Source organism: Stylophora pistillata, chromosome 8 (assembly GCF_964205215.1).
Source record: "Stylophora pistillata chromosome 8, jaStyPist1.2, whole genome shotgun sequence".
Classification (NCBI taxonomy): domain Eukaryota; kingdom Metazoa; phylum Cnidaria; class Anthozoa; order Scleractinia; family Pocilloporidae; genus Stylophora; species Stylophora pistillata.
In genome coordinates, this window is record NC_142526.1 from 33,592,779 (window position 1) to 33,609,464 (window position 16,686).

The 16,686-nt window shown below is 38.6% G+C and overlaps 1 protein-coding gene across 1 annotated transcript; it reads left to right on the forward strand.

Moving 5' to 3' along the window:
* The first annotated feature begins 5,485 nt into the window (after positions 1-5,485).
* Positions 5,486-16,277, forward strand: LOC111325875 (transient receptor potential cation channel subfamily A member 1 homolog). Its single transcript, XM_022929787.2, has 11 exons — positions 5,486-5,838; positions 8,229-8,592; positions 9,021-9,367; positions 9,995-10,268; positions 10,399-10,726; positions 10,956-11,161; positions 11,923-12,258; positions 12,941-13,769; positions 14,161-14,370; positions 15,080-15,255; positions 15,680-16,277. Exons 1-11 carry the CDS (start codon positions 5,787-5,789, stop codon positions 15,894-15,896), a joined length of 3,339 nt encoding a protein of 1,112 aa, XP_022785522.2. The 5' UTR covers positions 5,486-5,786; the 3' UTR covers positions 15,897-16,277.
* The last annotated feature ends 409 nt before the right edge of the window (positions 16,278-16,686 follow it).

The window sequence follows — 16,686 nt, forward strand, 5'->3', positions numbered from 1 at the left end:
GGGGGAAAGAAATATTAATGTCGGTCTGATGTTCCATCTCTTCATGATCGGCCATTGCTGTGAAGTGTCCCTCCAACATACTCTAAGGCTCAGTTCCGGAATTTCTTACAAGTGAACATAGATCAGAAGGGACAAAGAAGCCAACATTTAACAATTAACGTTTCCATGTAGTACTGAAAGTGTAAACTTGTTGTCTGGAAAGTAACAAGGTTAATTGCATTGTACGACGAAGTGTCGCAGATAATTTGCTTGGGCAACTTCCCAAAAAGATATAAATGAATAACAAAGAGCTGTGGGGAATTTTGGGGGAGGATACCTACAATGAATAAGCATACCGTGCCAAATGGTAGGCAATATTCCCAGTCAGGGTTTAAACACAATTAAATGAAATGTTGCGGTCTATAGTAATTCCCATGCTTCTTTTTGTAGATGAGAAGAGGTGCTCATTTACTCACCCGACGATGGTGTCTGCTCAATGGACAAATTGATCGAAAGGCTGCCCAATGTGGCAGAAATTGTCCTTGACAACTGCATTACTTACAGTCCTCTTCCTCCATCACACGTAGATTTTTCTGTCAAGTTCGACCTCATTCCTCTAGATCCGAACACGAAATCTGGATGCAGCAATTACTTTGGACCAGCGTGTATGGCAAAACATCGGCGAGAAAAGTTGCTGAATCACAATGTCACCCAAGCTTTGCTGAGATGGAAGTGGATGATACTTGGGAAGTTTGTTACTTTCTTCAACGCGTTAGTATTTGCTGTTTTCGTTGTCTTGTTTTCAAGCTTCATTGTCAAAAAAAGGGAAAAGGTTAAACTTTCACACTCTTCGAAGAATGAGATAACAATTGTTGAGGACAATGATAGCTTCCTGAACCAGACGCCATGGATCATTATTGTGTTTTTAGTTCTGCAGCTCATCAAAGAGTTTGTCCAAATGTTAAAAAAGTAATTGTAGAAAGGCACATCATTTTCCATTTCCAGTCGTTCAGAACGCATTTCCCAGTCACCAAATAGCACACAATTACATATTTGCAAACCACGTTTCCATGCTACAATAAGGTTTGTAATTACAATGCCAGATTCAGTTTTAATATATATTTCGGTAAATTAAAGATGAGTGAATCAAATAGTCAACGTCGTTGAGTGAATTATGTAAGAAAACTGAATAAACGAATGTTTGAAACCATCTCAGTTGCAGAGCACTATCACTTCAGGTTCTGGAGGCAGTGACCAACACGAAAGCTACGGCTACTTTGGTCACTGTGCACACATATACAAACCTGCATGATATCTACTTCTGATGATCTTCTTCACCTAGTTATATAAGTCATCTTATACTGTATTAATTTTAATAGTGCGAAATAAACTTGGAAACTTGAGGCGAAAAAAAAAAACCGCGCAAACTATATATAGGATTGTCGTTGAAAACCAATTGTTTCTCAAAATCTTATTCTAAAAAGTGTCACCTAAGATAAAATCAGCCCCAGAGCACATCTCTCCCTTTGCATAGACCATTAATGCAAGATATCCTTTTCTGTTCTAGGGTAGCACATATTGTGAGATCCTGAGTATGCCTACTTTACAATTTCGGTAGCATCTACTGGAAAGCGTTTAACGGTAACCAAAGAGAAATCTGCGCTGCTCGGACAAAGTGTTGTGAGATGGAAACACTCCGCAAACTTCCAATCAGCCCTTTACATGAGAAATTAGGATTCATTGCTAGTGCTAACAATCAGCTATTATGAAATGAAAATGTAAATTAAAGGTTAAATTTAAATTAATTTTAGATTTAAGTGGAGATTTAATCATTACCTTGAATCTCTTGGTGTCATCAAATGGCACATTTGAAGTTTCATGTCTGCGCCTTTTTTTCCGGTCTCGCGACGAAGAAAACTTGCTTAAGAGCATAAAAAAGCTTTTGCTTGATCATGTAATGTAATAACGCGTTCCAAAATAGTACTATCAGGAAACAAAACTGCATGAGCCGGTATTCTTTTATCAGAGTGCACATCTGCGATTTATTTCAATCTGTCTTACGGCAAATTTTCCAATGATAGGTGTTGCCTTTAACAACCAAAGTTATACCAAATTTCGTAGTGAACATGGATCTCAATGCAGTCTTCCCATGTATTTGTACCATTCACCAAGGAAAAGTTTCACCATCGTCGTATATTTATAACTTTATGAAATCCATAAAAAATATGAAAAATGAAAAAAGACGAGAAAAAAAATCTGTCATTCGTGACAGGCTGGTAATCATGAAATAAACTTTCACAACGGTAATTGCTCTAAAATGTGATCTATCGAAAAAACAGTTTCTTAACCTTGCTTAACGACCAGATGAGCAATTCATAAAGCTTAGAAAACCCTTGATTTATTAATTTGAATATATCAACAAAGTTGAAATGGTAAATTGGCCACTGTTACGATTATAAAATTTGACGTTTCGAGCGTTAGCCCTTCGTCGGAGCGAATAGAGGAATTGTGGGTTGTGTGTGCTTTTAAAGGCATAAATGGAGCTACGTGATTGGTGGGAACATGGCAACGAGAAAAACACGGGATTAGTGGAATGAAAAGCGTTCCTTGATACCTGTGGGATTTAGACTGCCGGTTTGAAAGATGTGTAACAGATGAACTGTAATCCCCTTTTCAGCGGTATTGCCGCACAACTTAAGGTGGCTTTTCGCTGTTACATATGAGCTTTTGTTCAAGAGTTTTACGGCTTTCCGTGCTACCTAAGTGTAAGGAAAGACCGCATATTGCCATACGTTGCTTAGAATGATTAGGTAAATTAAAATGCCTAGCGACTGGTTTCGATGTGTCCTTGTCATTCCTCTCCACGTCGTGAAGGTGTTCTCGGAATCGGTCACCTAGTCTTCTGCCTGTTTTACCGATGTAAATCTTTTTGCAATAAATGCAAGTTATACAATAGATTACATTGGCTGAGGTGCACTTGAAGTGATCAGTGATCTTAATGGATCGTTTGGGCCCCGATATTTTCTCAGTGTTGTGAATGAAAGGACACGTTTTGCATCGTGTACGAGCGCATTTAAAAGTGCCTGGTTGGTCATTTTAAAAGTGCCTGGTTGGTCACATTTTACATCGTGTACGAGTGCATTTAAAAGTGCCTGGTTGGTCATTAGTCTGAAAAGAACCTCTGACCAAAAAATTGCCTATGTTTTTGTCGCGTTTCAATGAAATGAGCGGAGGCTGCGAAAAGATAGTGCTTGTCTCTGGATCGTTTTGAAGTAATTTAAAGTTTTAAATAATGGTGAATTTAACTAGTGGTTGTAAGGGTGAAGCTTGAGAGTGAATGAATGCGGTCGGAATCTTCCTTTTGTGACGTTTGTAGTGCTGAATGTCGATCAATAAGTTGGGCGCGGCGGTAACCCTCTTGAACGACAGAATCAGGGTAACCACGTTTATCGAAAAACTGGCATATTGACTCTGATTTGTGGTGGAAATCAGAGTCATCACTATTGCTCCAGTGATCACAACGTTCACAAACTGATGTCCGTAAAAATTTATTCAACTTCTTACTTTGTTAAACGAACACCGTGAGAACTAAAATAAAAGTACAAACAAATTACAAATGAGATCGTGTCAATAATCAGATGAAAATACATTTTATGCGACTCAAAAGGTCACAAGACAAAGGAAAAATAACAATTTACAATTAACGGTACAACGATGTCGTAAGCAACTTTCGCTTAGACTAAACTTTAAGTTAGATATGATGAATATATCAAGTTCATATATTTTGAGCTGCGGTTATAGATACGTATGATGCAGGATCCTCGCAGTAGAGAGCGCTATTTATGCAATGGCGAAAATCAGACCTGAAAAAAATCAGGCCTGTACGGGATTCGAACCACTGACCTCTGCGATACTAGTGCAGCGCACTATATAGCTACCAATTGAGCTAACAAGCCAACTGGGAGCAGGTCGTTAAGTTGATTCGTAATAAACCCGGGATGCACTAGTATCGCAGAGGTCAGTGGTTCGAATCCCGTACAGGCCTGACTTTTTCTTAGGTCTGATTTTCGCTATTGCATAAATAGCGTTCTCTACTGCGAGGATCGTGCATCATACGTATCTATAACCGCAGTTCAAAATATATGAACTTCATATATTTATCATATCTGATTTATCATCACGGGTTTATTACGAATCAACTTAACGGCCTGCTCCCAGTTGGCTTGTTGGCTCAATTGGTAGAGCGCTGCACTAGGTCTGATTTTCGCTATTGCATAAATAGCGCTCTCTACTGCGAGGACCGTGCATCATACGTAACTTTTAAGTGTTAACTTACTTCACAAAAAGAGAAATCACAATTAAAGAAAGGATGATACAAATTGCTCAATTATATAAACTAAAATGCGTAAAAATATTTACCTTGGTACCGCTATCACCAGAACAATTAAAAAGGTTTGAACACGGCGGCTAAAACTTCGCTCTCAGTTGAAAGATCTTGCGTCAACAGATGACAAAAGAAAACAACGTAACCTTTATACAGCTTTCAGGCTGTCGCGGCGTTTTCGTGAGCACTTGCGATACGCGCGAGCAACTAAATTAAAGGTCGCACGCTGATGTTACGAGGCTGAGCGTGCAACTAAATTAAAGTTCGCTCGATGCTATATTGCGTCAGTTACAATCACTACATAAACGACGAAGTCTTAGAAACTGAGAAAAAGGAATGGAATTCTTAACGTGAGATGGATGCGAAGGCGAATACAACAAGTAATTATGCGAGTCTGTAGGTTTGTAATACGCACTAGTGCATAAACCGTTGCCTTCAATTGAAACTTTGATGTCTAAAAGGGATAAAGAATTGTCAGAAATTTCCCAGGTATATTTCAGAGCCGGGTGAAAAGAACTGACTGCGGTTATGAATTGAGTCAGCTCCTCTCTGGTAGAAGAGGTGGCGCCGATACAGTCGTCGATGTAGCGAGCGTAGAGTTCAGGTTTGGAGCCGTTGTATTGGTTTAAAATATGGTGTTCGACAAAACCTACAAAAAGATTGGCATAGCTAGGTCCCATTTTGGTACTCATGGCTACACCATTGGTTTGTTTGAAAAAGTTGTCCCCGAGTGAAAAAAAATTGAGTGTGAGCACTAGTTCGGCTAAGCGCAGTAGTGTTTCAGATTTAGGTTCCTTAACAGTACGTTGATCAAAAAAATGTTTAAGGGCCAGAAGACTTTCGCCATTAGGAATGACAGTGTAAAGAGACGTAATATCCATGGTGAAAAGAGGTTTGTTTTGGCCAAGGAAATCAAAGTGGCGAAAAATTTGGAGAGCGTGTTGGCTGTCTTTAATATATGATGGAAAACTTTTGACGATGGGAGCCATAATCTTGTCTAGATAGCTTGATTTATTAATCTAACCGCAGATCTCCTTTCGCATAATCTTTCGTAAATTAAGAAGGAATTAAAAAATGTCACTATGCGGCCCACTATCCATTTTAGTGTTGTTGGTTCACCTGTTTTGGTAAAGATTAAAGTCCGATTTTCCGCCGCTGAACGAATAACAGTACAATCAGTTACAAGAGCTGTGATAATGCCGGCGATCTTGAAAAATCATCAGGATGCTACTGAAGTAACTGTAAATAACTCGCTTCGTTAAAGTACAAGTATGCCAGACCGTTTACTTTTTTCCCATCCGCTTCCACTATTTCGTGCCAATACCGTGGCAACCGTTGCGAAACTCATCGTCACCAATTATGACTCAATCCACATCTTTGGACGTACATAGTATCCGATACTCATGTAACATTCGTCATTGTCATGAGCAACCTGGTGTCGACATATCAAGTTATTGATGGCCAAAATCCCAAAGGTTTGATACCAACCTCTCTTCTTACCTATATTGATTGTGTACTCTGACACGGTGACGATGTTTTTCTCAGTTTAAAGAGAGGAGAATGGGTTGTTTATTATGAAACAGAGACGAAGTTTTCTTAGTTCAGTTTACGAAGATGTGTTATAGTTACTATTCCATTTTAAGTTAAAAATTTTATGCTCATATTCGCATGGTAATCGCATGGGGCCGAGTAAAATTAAGGATTAATATCACGCGTGTTTTCGAAAGTTGCTGAAATTTCCCAAGTCGCGCAGCGTCGAGGGCAATTTATGCAACTTCCGAAAACACAAGTGATATTAGTCCTTAATTTTACGAGGAACCATGTGATTACTTGTTTAGAATATAGGGGGCAAAATGTTTTCTTACTGATCTCGGGAAAAACGAGACACCATTGTTACAAAACAAACAGAAATTTCTTTACCTTGACAGTCATTGCTAGGCGATTTTCAGCCAATCATTTTCAAGTAATTTTGCCCGGGGCAATTACAAAAATTAAGAAAATATGTTGTCTGTCTTGACCAATCACAATTCAATAATTTTACCCCTTATATGATAATATTTGTTACCAAATGAGAGATGTCCACTTAATTGTTCCAAAGTTGCTTTTTACCCCATAAATTGTTGCGTGCGAAGTACGTGAATTATATATGTTTCATGATTGAGGTTTTGTCACGAAGATTCGATCGACACGACGTCAGTACTAGTGCAGCTGATTGTGTCAGCTAGGTTAAGAGTCGGTTACTTGGTAGGTATGAGAAGGTATTGTTATGAATTAACCACGTGGTGATAAAATGAGAGGACAGAAAAAGCTGTGTATAAAAGCTCGGTATTTAGGTGTAATAAGTAAATTCACCTTAAAATTGTTAATAAGGAGAAACCTGTATTATTCAGAATCTAATTAAAAACTCCAATGATTTCAATGTCGATATCCCAAAATCAAGGATAGTCAAAGGTTACATGGCAAGAAAATGAGGCGCATCGATTGCGACTACTCGCAATTTTCTGCCGACGCGACAAATTCAGTGTTCTGTCTTTCATTGGAAATAACTGTTGAACATGTTAGATGCATTAAATGTGATCATATCAAATTGAAATTTCATTCTTTTATTAAAATCAGAAAGCAGTCCGGTCATATTGTTTAATAATATTGGAAAAGGATAAAGAAAAGTCACAGGTATGCTTTTAGGGAAAAATAATACCCTACCTTTCTTTTAAATGTTTCAGTCAAGAATGAACATCTTGCGTTGCTGTATCATTTTAGATTTATTCATTAGCAGTGCTTGACGTGCTTGACTGACACGGATACCCTTTGTTTGCTCCTTGAAGACTGCTTGACTAGTGACCAGGAGAACCATAATTCTTTGAGAAAACACATGTCTAGTTCTTGTTAATTTTGAAGTTTGTTGGAAATATTTCTCTGACTCATTCTTTGTGGACTCTGCGATCTCACGTTCTGTTATGTTCATTCATTTAATTATTCTGTCATAAAAGTCTCATCAGGAGATGATCTATCACATATTTGATAATATTACAGCACAAGCAGTAATTGTTTACAGAAACGACTTGAAATGACGCATAATAAATGAAGCAGCTGCGAACAAAAACAAAAACCACTAAATTTCTCAAATAGTGAATTTTAAAACTGTGCAGCAAGAGGAAATAGCTTCTTTCTGAGCAAATTTCTGGCAGTTGGAAAGACTAACTTTTTTATCGTGCATGGTAAGTCGAAGAATTAATTTTTAGCGGCTGACGTTTCCCTCTTTCTTGACCGTTTATCTTCTTCGCTGGCCATTTATGTTTATCCTTAGGGGAGATATTTTTTTAGCTGGAAGTCGCCAAGTGAGAGTCTTATGAGATAATCATGTTAAAAGAACGACTCAATATTGGATCGGAGTCAATACCCGTGTTATTGAGACATGATGGGAATTATGGTGTAGCTCTGATAGCTGCAGCTTTTTTAACTTTTCAAGAATTAAGTGGCAGTATTGAATCCTCAAGTCTTCTGCAGCGAGAATAATGACAGAGCACGCTAATAATGAGATTTTATAAGCCCTTGTAGTTGTGATCTCTGTAACTCTGCAATATTTTCGATCAAACATGGATAAACTTGATATTTAACTCTATATATGGCTTTCACAAGTTCAATTAAATTGACGGCAGTTGCCAACCCAAAAAGCCCTCTGCGATAGGGATCGGGACGAATTTCAAAGCAAACTCGGAACACTTTGTACCGGCTCATTCGCTAAACTGAAGAGCTTAGTTTCATTAAGGCACCCGTGTCAGCAGCACGTGGTCATCTCTACCCTATTCCTGCTTAATTAAGGCTGAAATCATGAAATTAAATGCTATGTATATCTTATCATTAGATACTACTAGATTGAGGTCTGGGGGTACTAAACGAAGCAACGCATCTCTTAACAAAGTTGATCCTTGGTTCGACAACGATTCTATGGAACTGATAAGGTACAACCCGGGTGAAGTTGATAGATCTCATATCCAAACTCCTGAAGTTGAGGTATATAAGCCGGCCATGAATACCCTGATATACTTCGCAAACGAAAATATTGCTGCCAAAGTAAATGTGAACACGTTGAATCAGGAAGGACTGGCCCCTATTCATCTTGCTGTTCGCATCAATGACGTTGGGACAGTAGCTTCTTTATTGCAAAGTGGTGCAGATATCAATCTTGCAGACAAAACTGGATTGACGCCTCTCATCACTGCAGCAAGGTATGCGCAAGTGGTTCATCGGCATTTCACTTAAATAACTCCACAAAGAGAAATTCCCGATCTAGGAAGAGGCAGAAAATTCTATCGCTTTCAGTTCTTCTGCTTCAATATAAATCCTAGCTTGTTTACACTGATAATCGAATTTTGGAAAATCAGCTAACACTTCGATAAAAACCCAATACTTCATTGCATTTCATGTTGAAATTTAAATAGTTTTACAAAAGGTTACATTCCCACTCGTTTTATATGTGAGAATTGTAGTTACTTGGCTAATTTCCAAGTTTTAGCGACATAATGTTTCCTCAACTAGGAGTTTCCCCCTTGGCACCCTTAGCTTCGTGAATTCATAGCATGGCCTTATATCAACATTGCTAGTCATAAATAGCTTGAATTTAACAAAGAATTTTGTATCATTGCATCGTCTTCAGGTTTAACAGGCCAGAGGTGGTTAGGCTTCTTCTTGAAAGAGGAGCTGATCCTCTCATTGGAAATGAGTCTTATTCGGTTTCACCACTTCACGAGGCTGCCAGAAGGGGCTTTAGAGAGATTTGTAGTCATCTGTTGAATGATTCTAGAATAAAGGCTACTACTGTAAATTATGGAAGTTTTTCGCCTTTGCACATGGCCTGCGTGGGCGGAGATCGAGCCACATGTGAGCTGATCTTAAACCATGGTGCCGACATCACCTACACTTCGAGGATAACTAATAATACGCCACTTCATTTTGCGGCTTGGAAGGGATACCAATACAATTGCGAACTTCTTATCAAAGCAGGTAATCGTTTACTCTCCCGACCTACCAAAACCATTTGCTAGTTTGTTTGTTTCGAGTACTCATTTGTGACTCGAGAATCACACAATACCATTCATGTATAGGGGGAGTTCCTCACGGACCTGGTTTTTCAGGTGTGTACCGATATAAGGTAGGTCATGGGGTAATAGATCTGAAATGTGTTACTGAGATCATAGCGATCATAGAGGGCTGACAATTTGATCGCTCACTAGTTGGAAAGCTGTTTCCGAAACAAATTCTTTTCTGGTTCTTTTCTGGCTCTCTTTTGCGAAAAGTGTGTTCAGTAATCGATATTCCGAGAAACAAAAACCTAATTTTGTGTAGGTTGGATTTTCTATCGTCTAAGAGGATTCCAAATGTACACAAATGTAATATATAGGGGAAACCTAGGATTATCAGAGTCCCTGTGACATGCGCCACACACACACACACACACACCCGAAAAAGTCAATATAACCCTATGAGAAATATCATGATATCACTTTCTTCAAGAAATACCTTGTCGGTTATCATGAACAAGTTTCTTGCTTTACGAAACGCAAAGGATTACATATTAAATTAACATTAATGTACAAAAAAATTGTTAATTGTTTGTTTCTTTTGGCAAAGCTTCCAGGACACTGTCCTCTGTAAGCGACTATATTAATATAAGAAACAGATATGGGGAAACAGCCTTCCATATTGCGTGCATGAGAGGAAAAGTGAATGCAGCTGAACTTTTTCTACTTCACGGGGCAGACCCTGATTCGCATAGTTGGTCGGACAACACGTCACCACTTCATTACGCAGCCAAATACGGCTTTGTAGAGTTGGTGGAACTTCTCATCTTGTACGGAGCAGCCGTTGACTCAAGGGATAGCAATTTAAGGACACCATTGCACAGGTAGCTTTTTAAGCAATTTCGAATATTTTTGAAAAGTGTTATATTACCAGTGCGCATTTATGATAACTTTGTTGTGCTATCAGAAAGGTTTTTTTGGTGAAACATTTTCTTGTTTTTGATAAAAATTTAGCGCTGCTACATTCAATCACGTACGAATAGTCGACCTACTTGTGGAGAATGGAGCAGATCTAGAGGCCAAAGACCAGTTATCGATGACTCCTTTTCTGTTAGCTGTGAGCCAGGGAGCATGCCACACCGTGAAAGCTTTATTGGACCGCGGAGCAGACATTAGTACTGTGGACTCTTCCTTGAATAGCTGCCTTCATTTGGCAGTAATCTTCAATAGGGCAGAAATAGTGCAACAGTTATTAAAAAGAGACGGAGACAAACTGATAAAGTGTAAGGACAAGGACTTGAAGACGGTATTTCATTTGGCAGCTGTTCTGGAAGATCCAAAGGTACTTACATTTATATCGGACAGCGTCTCCCAACTAAACGGCAATGCTTGTCTCTCATAGGGATTATGAGAGTTGATGTATTTCCACTACGGCTAGTCCTGTACCCCAAAGAAACCTTGAAGCGGAGACGAGCAATTCCCCCATTTGGGGGAAAAGAAACGAACAAATTATACTTTGCCCTACAGGAACTAACTGAATAAATTTGCCATCTTTCTATTTGCCTTCTTAGATCCTGGAAATTCTCGTTCAAGAGGCCCAGAAAAAGGAGGAATATTTTAGGCTACGGGATGCAGATGAACGAATGCCTATTCACAATGCCGCTGCAAATGGATCCTTAAATTGCTTGCGGGTTCTCGCCGTTTGGCCTTTTCTGGTAAATGAGAGAGACAATGGAGGAAGTTCGCCTCTTCATTTAGCTGCCAGCAACAAGCAAACGTTGGTACTCCTTATGCTGTTTGGTTTAAAAAATATCTCAACGTGGTCATTTACACAAAACCATCTCGTAATTAACTGAGGGTAGTGTCCCTTTGATCAGAGTTAATAGAGGGGACTGGCCAGTCCCCTCTATTAACTATGCTCTGATCACTCAAGTTTTAACACATACCATCTATTGAATTACATTTTTTTGGAGGGGGAGAGGGTCAGTTTTTGCATGATTTTTTTCCACTGTACTAGACCTTAAAGGGTATTTGTGACCTTGCCTAAATTCATATTTTGCTTGCGCCCCAGTGCTGACTTGCGACGATGGCCGCTTGGACCAATCGTATTCAATTTGGTTATATCAACTAAGTTGAAATTGTAAATTGGCCACCGTAAAGAATTAAAAAACTGACGTTTCGAGCGCTAACCCTTCGCTTTCACGTAGGGCTAACGCTTGAAATGTCAGTTTTTTTTTACTCTTTAAGGTGGCCAATTTACAATTTCAGCTTAGTCCACATAACCAAATTACCTTGTTACCCCCACCGACGCAGCACTACATTCTCTTTAGAAACTTTCCTCCTCCGATCAGATTTAGCTACATTTGTTTTTATTAGATGGCTACTTTGTAAATGCTTTCTACTATTTCGGTTAAGGCTTTTGCCGAGACCAACGCTTTGTCACAAATCTTTAAAAAACACTCAATGTATATGTGCTGCATTCTCAAAATCGTGTTTTTGATTTATATTTTTTTTTCTCAATCTTTTTGGAATTTTTAGCGAGGCATGTGAACTGTTAGTCCTAAAGGGAGCTGAAGTGACTTCCACTGATACACACGGCCGTACGGCCCTTCATTTGGCTGTCAAGGCTGGTTCTTTGAAAACAGTCAAAATTGTACTTAATTACCTTTTGGTGAGCACGCTTGAGGCGAGAGATGATGATGGAAACACTCCTCTTCACTTAGCCTGCAGATATAATCGCCTTGATATTCTTAACTTCTTTTTGGACAAAGGAGCTGACGTCACAGCTTTAAATAACAGAAAAATGACTTGCCTTGATACTGCTATTGAGTGGGAAGCCAAAGATGTTGCCATGACACTCATGAGACACGAAAGGTACGTTTTTAGATCTTGAAATCTGCTGGGGACACAAAGAGTTAATATTTCTGTTCTATGTCGGAGTTTACATAGGTTGAGTTGAGGGAAAATTGTCTTCAGTCATCCAAATAACTATACGGGACAAGAGAGAATTACATTATATTCACACTGAGATTTATACAATGAAGGGACGCGAAATAAATCTCCGGTCACTAGTTGGTCAAAGAAGCTGAGAGCCAATCAAATGGCACGTATCGCTTTTTTCACGTGTGAGGAAAATGAGAAGTCCAATCAGGAGCGCGTATCATGCTTTTTCATGTGTGAACCGTATCGAGGCGGTAACCATTTCATCTTCACAGGTAGGATCTCCCTTTTCAAACTTGAGAAGTAAGGAAATTCGTAAGAGGACTGTGTGGAATAGAAAGCACTGGCAGAACAAAACTAAGAAGAGAAAACAATGAGAAATAAAAGCAACTAGATTTGTAAAAATAGGGAAATTACGCATATATATTGCGGAGTTCGTTCGACAGCGTTTGACAAAAAGACAGAGAGGATTATGAGTCTTCACGGCTAAGAATAATATAACTTCACTAACAACAATTGACTATCAAACGCCTTTGCTCTTCCCCAATTAAATTAGTTGTTGAACACTGAAATTGCATGATAAATTAATACCTTTTGAATGATTATTACTTAATAGGTGGCAAGAGGTGCTTCAGTGCTCACCAGTTGTTAGTGTTCATCCGATGGGAAAACTAATCGAAAAACTTCCAGATGTGGCAGAAGTTATTCTCGATAAATGCATCACCTACAGTCCACACCCTCCGTCTCACGAAGACTTTTCTGTCGCATTTAACCTGGTTCACTTAGATCCTGGGCCTGATTGTCACAGTTACTTCGGACCAGCTTGCATGGCAAAACATCGAAGAGAAAAATTGCTCAATCACAGTGTCACGCAAGCGTTGTTGAGATGGAAGTGGCTAATTTTGGGGAAGTTTGTCTCCTTGATTAACGCTGTTGTAATGGCCGCTTATGTCATCCTTCTCTCGTGTCTCTTTGTCATAGAGAGGGACAAAATCAATTTTTTAGTCACTTCCTCCGAAAAAACAACTAGCGAAGGTGTCAAAATCAAATCTTCGTTTGAGATGACAGTTCCTTATGTTATACTAGCATTTTTGATCGTGCAGCTCATGAAGGAAGTTATTCAAATGATTTGGCAGCGGATCTCCTACTTCAGGGATATCACAAACTTGTCAGAGTTGGTAATGTACATATTGGTGTGGATTTTCATACTTCCTCAAATGACTGAGAGAAATATATACAGCAGAGAGACTCAATGGATATCTGGTATACTTGGGCTTCTCCTGAGCTACATCAATTTTACATTATCTCTTCGTCGCTTTGGTGGACTTGGTTTGTATGTCACGATGTACGTGGAAGTTCTGCGCACATTTCTGAGAGTGATGTCCACTTTCATGATTGCCCTGACTGGATTCACCTTGGTATTTTATGCCTTGTTAAAAGAACAGGTTAGAACGATCTCATGAATGTTACTGATCCTATCGTATTCATTACTAAAAAAACTAATGATGTTTGGAAAAAGATGTGTTTAGAACAGTATTTCATAGACTGGAGCTAAAACAACAACCGGTTTGCGGTCAATTCGCCACCACAACCAACTCGCCACCATAAAACTCCATTGGTACAAAGTAGCTTAATTGTTCACATACAGTATAATTATCTGGCGTTTCAAATTTTGTAACACTGCCTCATACTCAATAACAATTTTTCAAAAAAGGTACTCCTCCTTTTGGTTGTTACAGGTGCCCCTTGCTTCAGTTTTCATCCTTTAAAAATGGAGAGTAATTCTCGTGAATGGAATTACATGATTGAATGGTTTGGGTTTATTTTTTCTCTTAGGGTAATTTCTCAACTTTCTGGTACGCTTTTGCAAAGATCCACGTCACATTGGCTGGAGAATTAGACTACTCAAATATGTTGGTTGACAACATTGTGAACAACAACACAGTGCCTGGAACAAATATTCCATATGTTCCTCTGCCAATAGTCACTACCTGCCTGTTCTTAGCATTCGTATTGTTGGGTAGTGTTGTGCTCGTCAACTTGCTGGTATGAAAAAGATCAATTCTCTATGCTATTATAATACAGACCACCACTTGCGTGACATACGTTGAAAAAACCATCTTTAGCTATAAGGCGAGCCGAGAGGGATATCTTTAGGCCTTAGGGAAATACGTTTTTGGTGCTTTTGTTAATACATTCTAGAATTCGTTGTTTCCATAGTTTCACCGTTTTAAGTGGTTTATAATTAATTATATAATTAGCAGACATAAGGGCTTAATAATGAAATATATAATCAGCAGTTAGCAGTTAGTTATATATAGAATTATATATATGTAAATATTATTATATATACGTGAATATCATTACATCTGTATATATGCCTCTATCTCGCGTAGAACAGGGGTGTGATGTCAGCTCCCAAGGTTAAGGAAATACAACCAAATCAGAATATAAGGGTTAAACGTTTTGGCATTAGTGGTGGAAATAATAAGGGAATTTGAGGTTGAAGTAGCAGTTGAAGTTAGAAAACGTTGTAACAGCAAAGAAATGGTACATTTAAGAAGAAGCTTTTGTGACCCAAAACTCCAGTAACCCTTCACGGTACTTAGAGTTTGAGCGAGTTTGCTCAAGCTATCTTCCCCTAACGTTCCAAAAAGATTTATGGAGGACCTGGGCACTAGACATGACTGTTACATCAGCCTATTGCTGTGATTGTCATCCAAAATTTAACGGTAGTTGTATTCCAAAACTATAGGTTGGTTTGGCGGTTGGAGATATCGAGTCTATTCAGAGGACAGCAAGTTTACGAGCTTTGATAGACCAAGTGTTATTAGTTGACGACATCATGAAATCCTATCCAAGCTTCATTCTTCGAAAAATTTACAGGAGCTCATTGAAAATAAAACCAAACGAAAATAGTTTCATGAAGTGGTAAGTAATGTTTTTCGGCAGTGAACTTTTTTTTCCTTTCTTTTTTTTTATTTGCAGATCAGTGGCCACTTCCTTTGATTCATACATGATGCTCTTTTTATATCCCACTGAAAAGTCTATCAATGTCAATCATCTGCGTTCTAAATGAGTCTTCATACTTGGTCACACCCATGGGAGATAATGAATTCAAAGTCGTGAAATGGAAACAGGGGTTGTAAATGTATTGATTTTTGCTTCCACAAGAATGATGCATTGTCGATCAAATTCCAGGAAAAAGAATTTCTTGAGTCACCTTTACCTGGCCAGTAAGTATAAGGGTTTACCAAGCTCAATTGATAGCAAAGGGAGACTAAGAAGTTAGTTTTTATTTTTTACACAGCAGCTGTGTTTTATTAATCAACTCGAACCCCCTCTTACATTTTAGGGTCACTCTATCTGCTACTGATATAACAGGAAGTGATTTTGTGGACATGCTGCTAAACGGCGCATCCGGTGGGATCTCGAGTGATAGTTGCCAACAGCTACGGTTGCGAGAGGAAATGCAAGAGGAAAGGATGCAAAGACTTCAGGCCACTGTGGAAGCACAAGGAAAACTTCTTAAAGCAATGGCTGACAAGTTGAAAATCACAGATTATGAATAAAAGGCTAGTTGATCACAGAAAATTTAAATATGATCAAATGAAGTAATCGCTCGGATGAAGGATCGACTCAACGTCAGTAATTGATTTTAAACGTAGGTAGTTTGTTCGACAAGTTTATTTAGTTTCAAAGACGTTCAGACAAGCAAGTTCAACACATTATTGTCATTTTAAAAGCAACCATATGACAAAAGAAATTAGTCCCACACCATCTTCTTTGGTATTTTGAATGTTCCATTTTTTATTCTGCTATCACTGTGCATTTATAGAGAGTGTAAAAAAGTAAAGAATGCTGAAATTGCTAAGGTTTCTTACTTAGTAATCAGTGTTATATCGCTTTTATTTCTCTTTGAATGTTATCATATCGAAAGTGTACTGTGAAAATTCAGCGCGTATTTGCTATATGACATTACATTTCATAAAATATTTTGGCCACTAATGAGATATATATTGTTCTTAAAATGTCAACTGACAGAAAATGCCTTGACCATAACTGGGAAATTTCCGAACTAATTCTCTCTCAAAACCCTTGGAGCACTGCCATGACCGTTTAGTCTTCGTCTCGTTCAATTGAAGATGTGAGATCGTTTTACCGGCGTTGCAGAGCAAGAGGTCAACAAGCCATATCAGAAAACATTGAAAAGCCAGTTGTATTTTGAGTTCGGTAAGGTATTCGCAAACCTTTTGCAATATGGAATATCGAGAGATAGATAAATGAATCAATTAATGATTAAATGAGTGACTAAGTAGAATAAACTAGTACACACCTGACACATAAGCCTGTTTGGCGGGA

Bases quoted from the DNA above. Each gene is read 5' to 3' on its own strand.
- LOC111325875 (XM_022929787.2), top strand. From the start codon at position 5,787: ATGAGCAACCTGGTGTCGACATATCAAGTTATTGATGGCCAAAATCCC. The intron at 8,593-9,020 runs GTATGCGCAAGT...CATCGTCTTCAG, and splicing joins CCTCTCATCACTGCAGCAAG to GTTTAACAGGCCAGAGGTGG. The intron at 11,162-11,922 runs GTTGGTACTCCT...TGGAATTTTTAG, and splicing joins GCTGCCAGCAACAAGCAAAC to CGAGGCATGTGAACTGTTAG.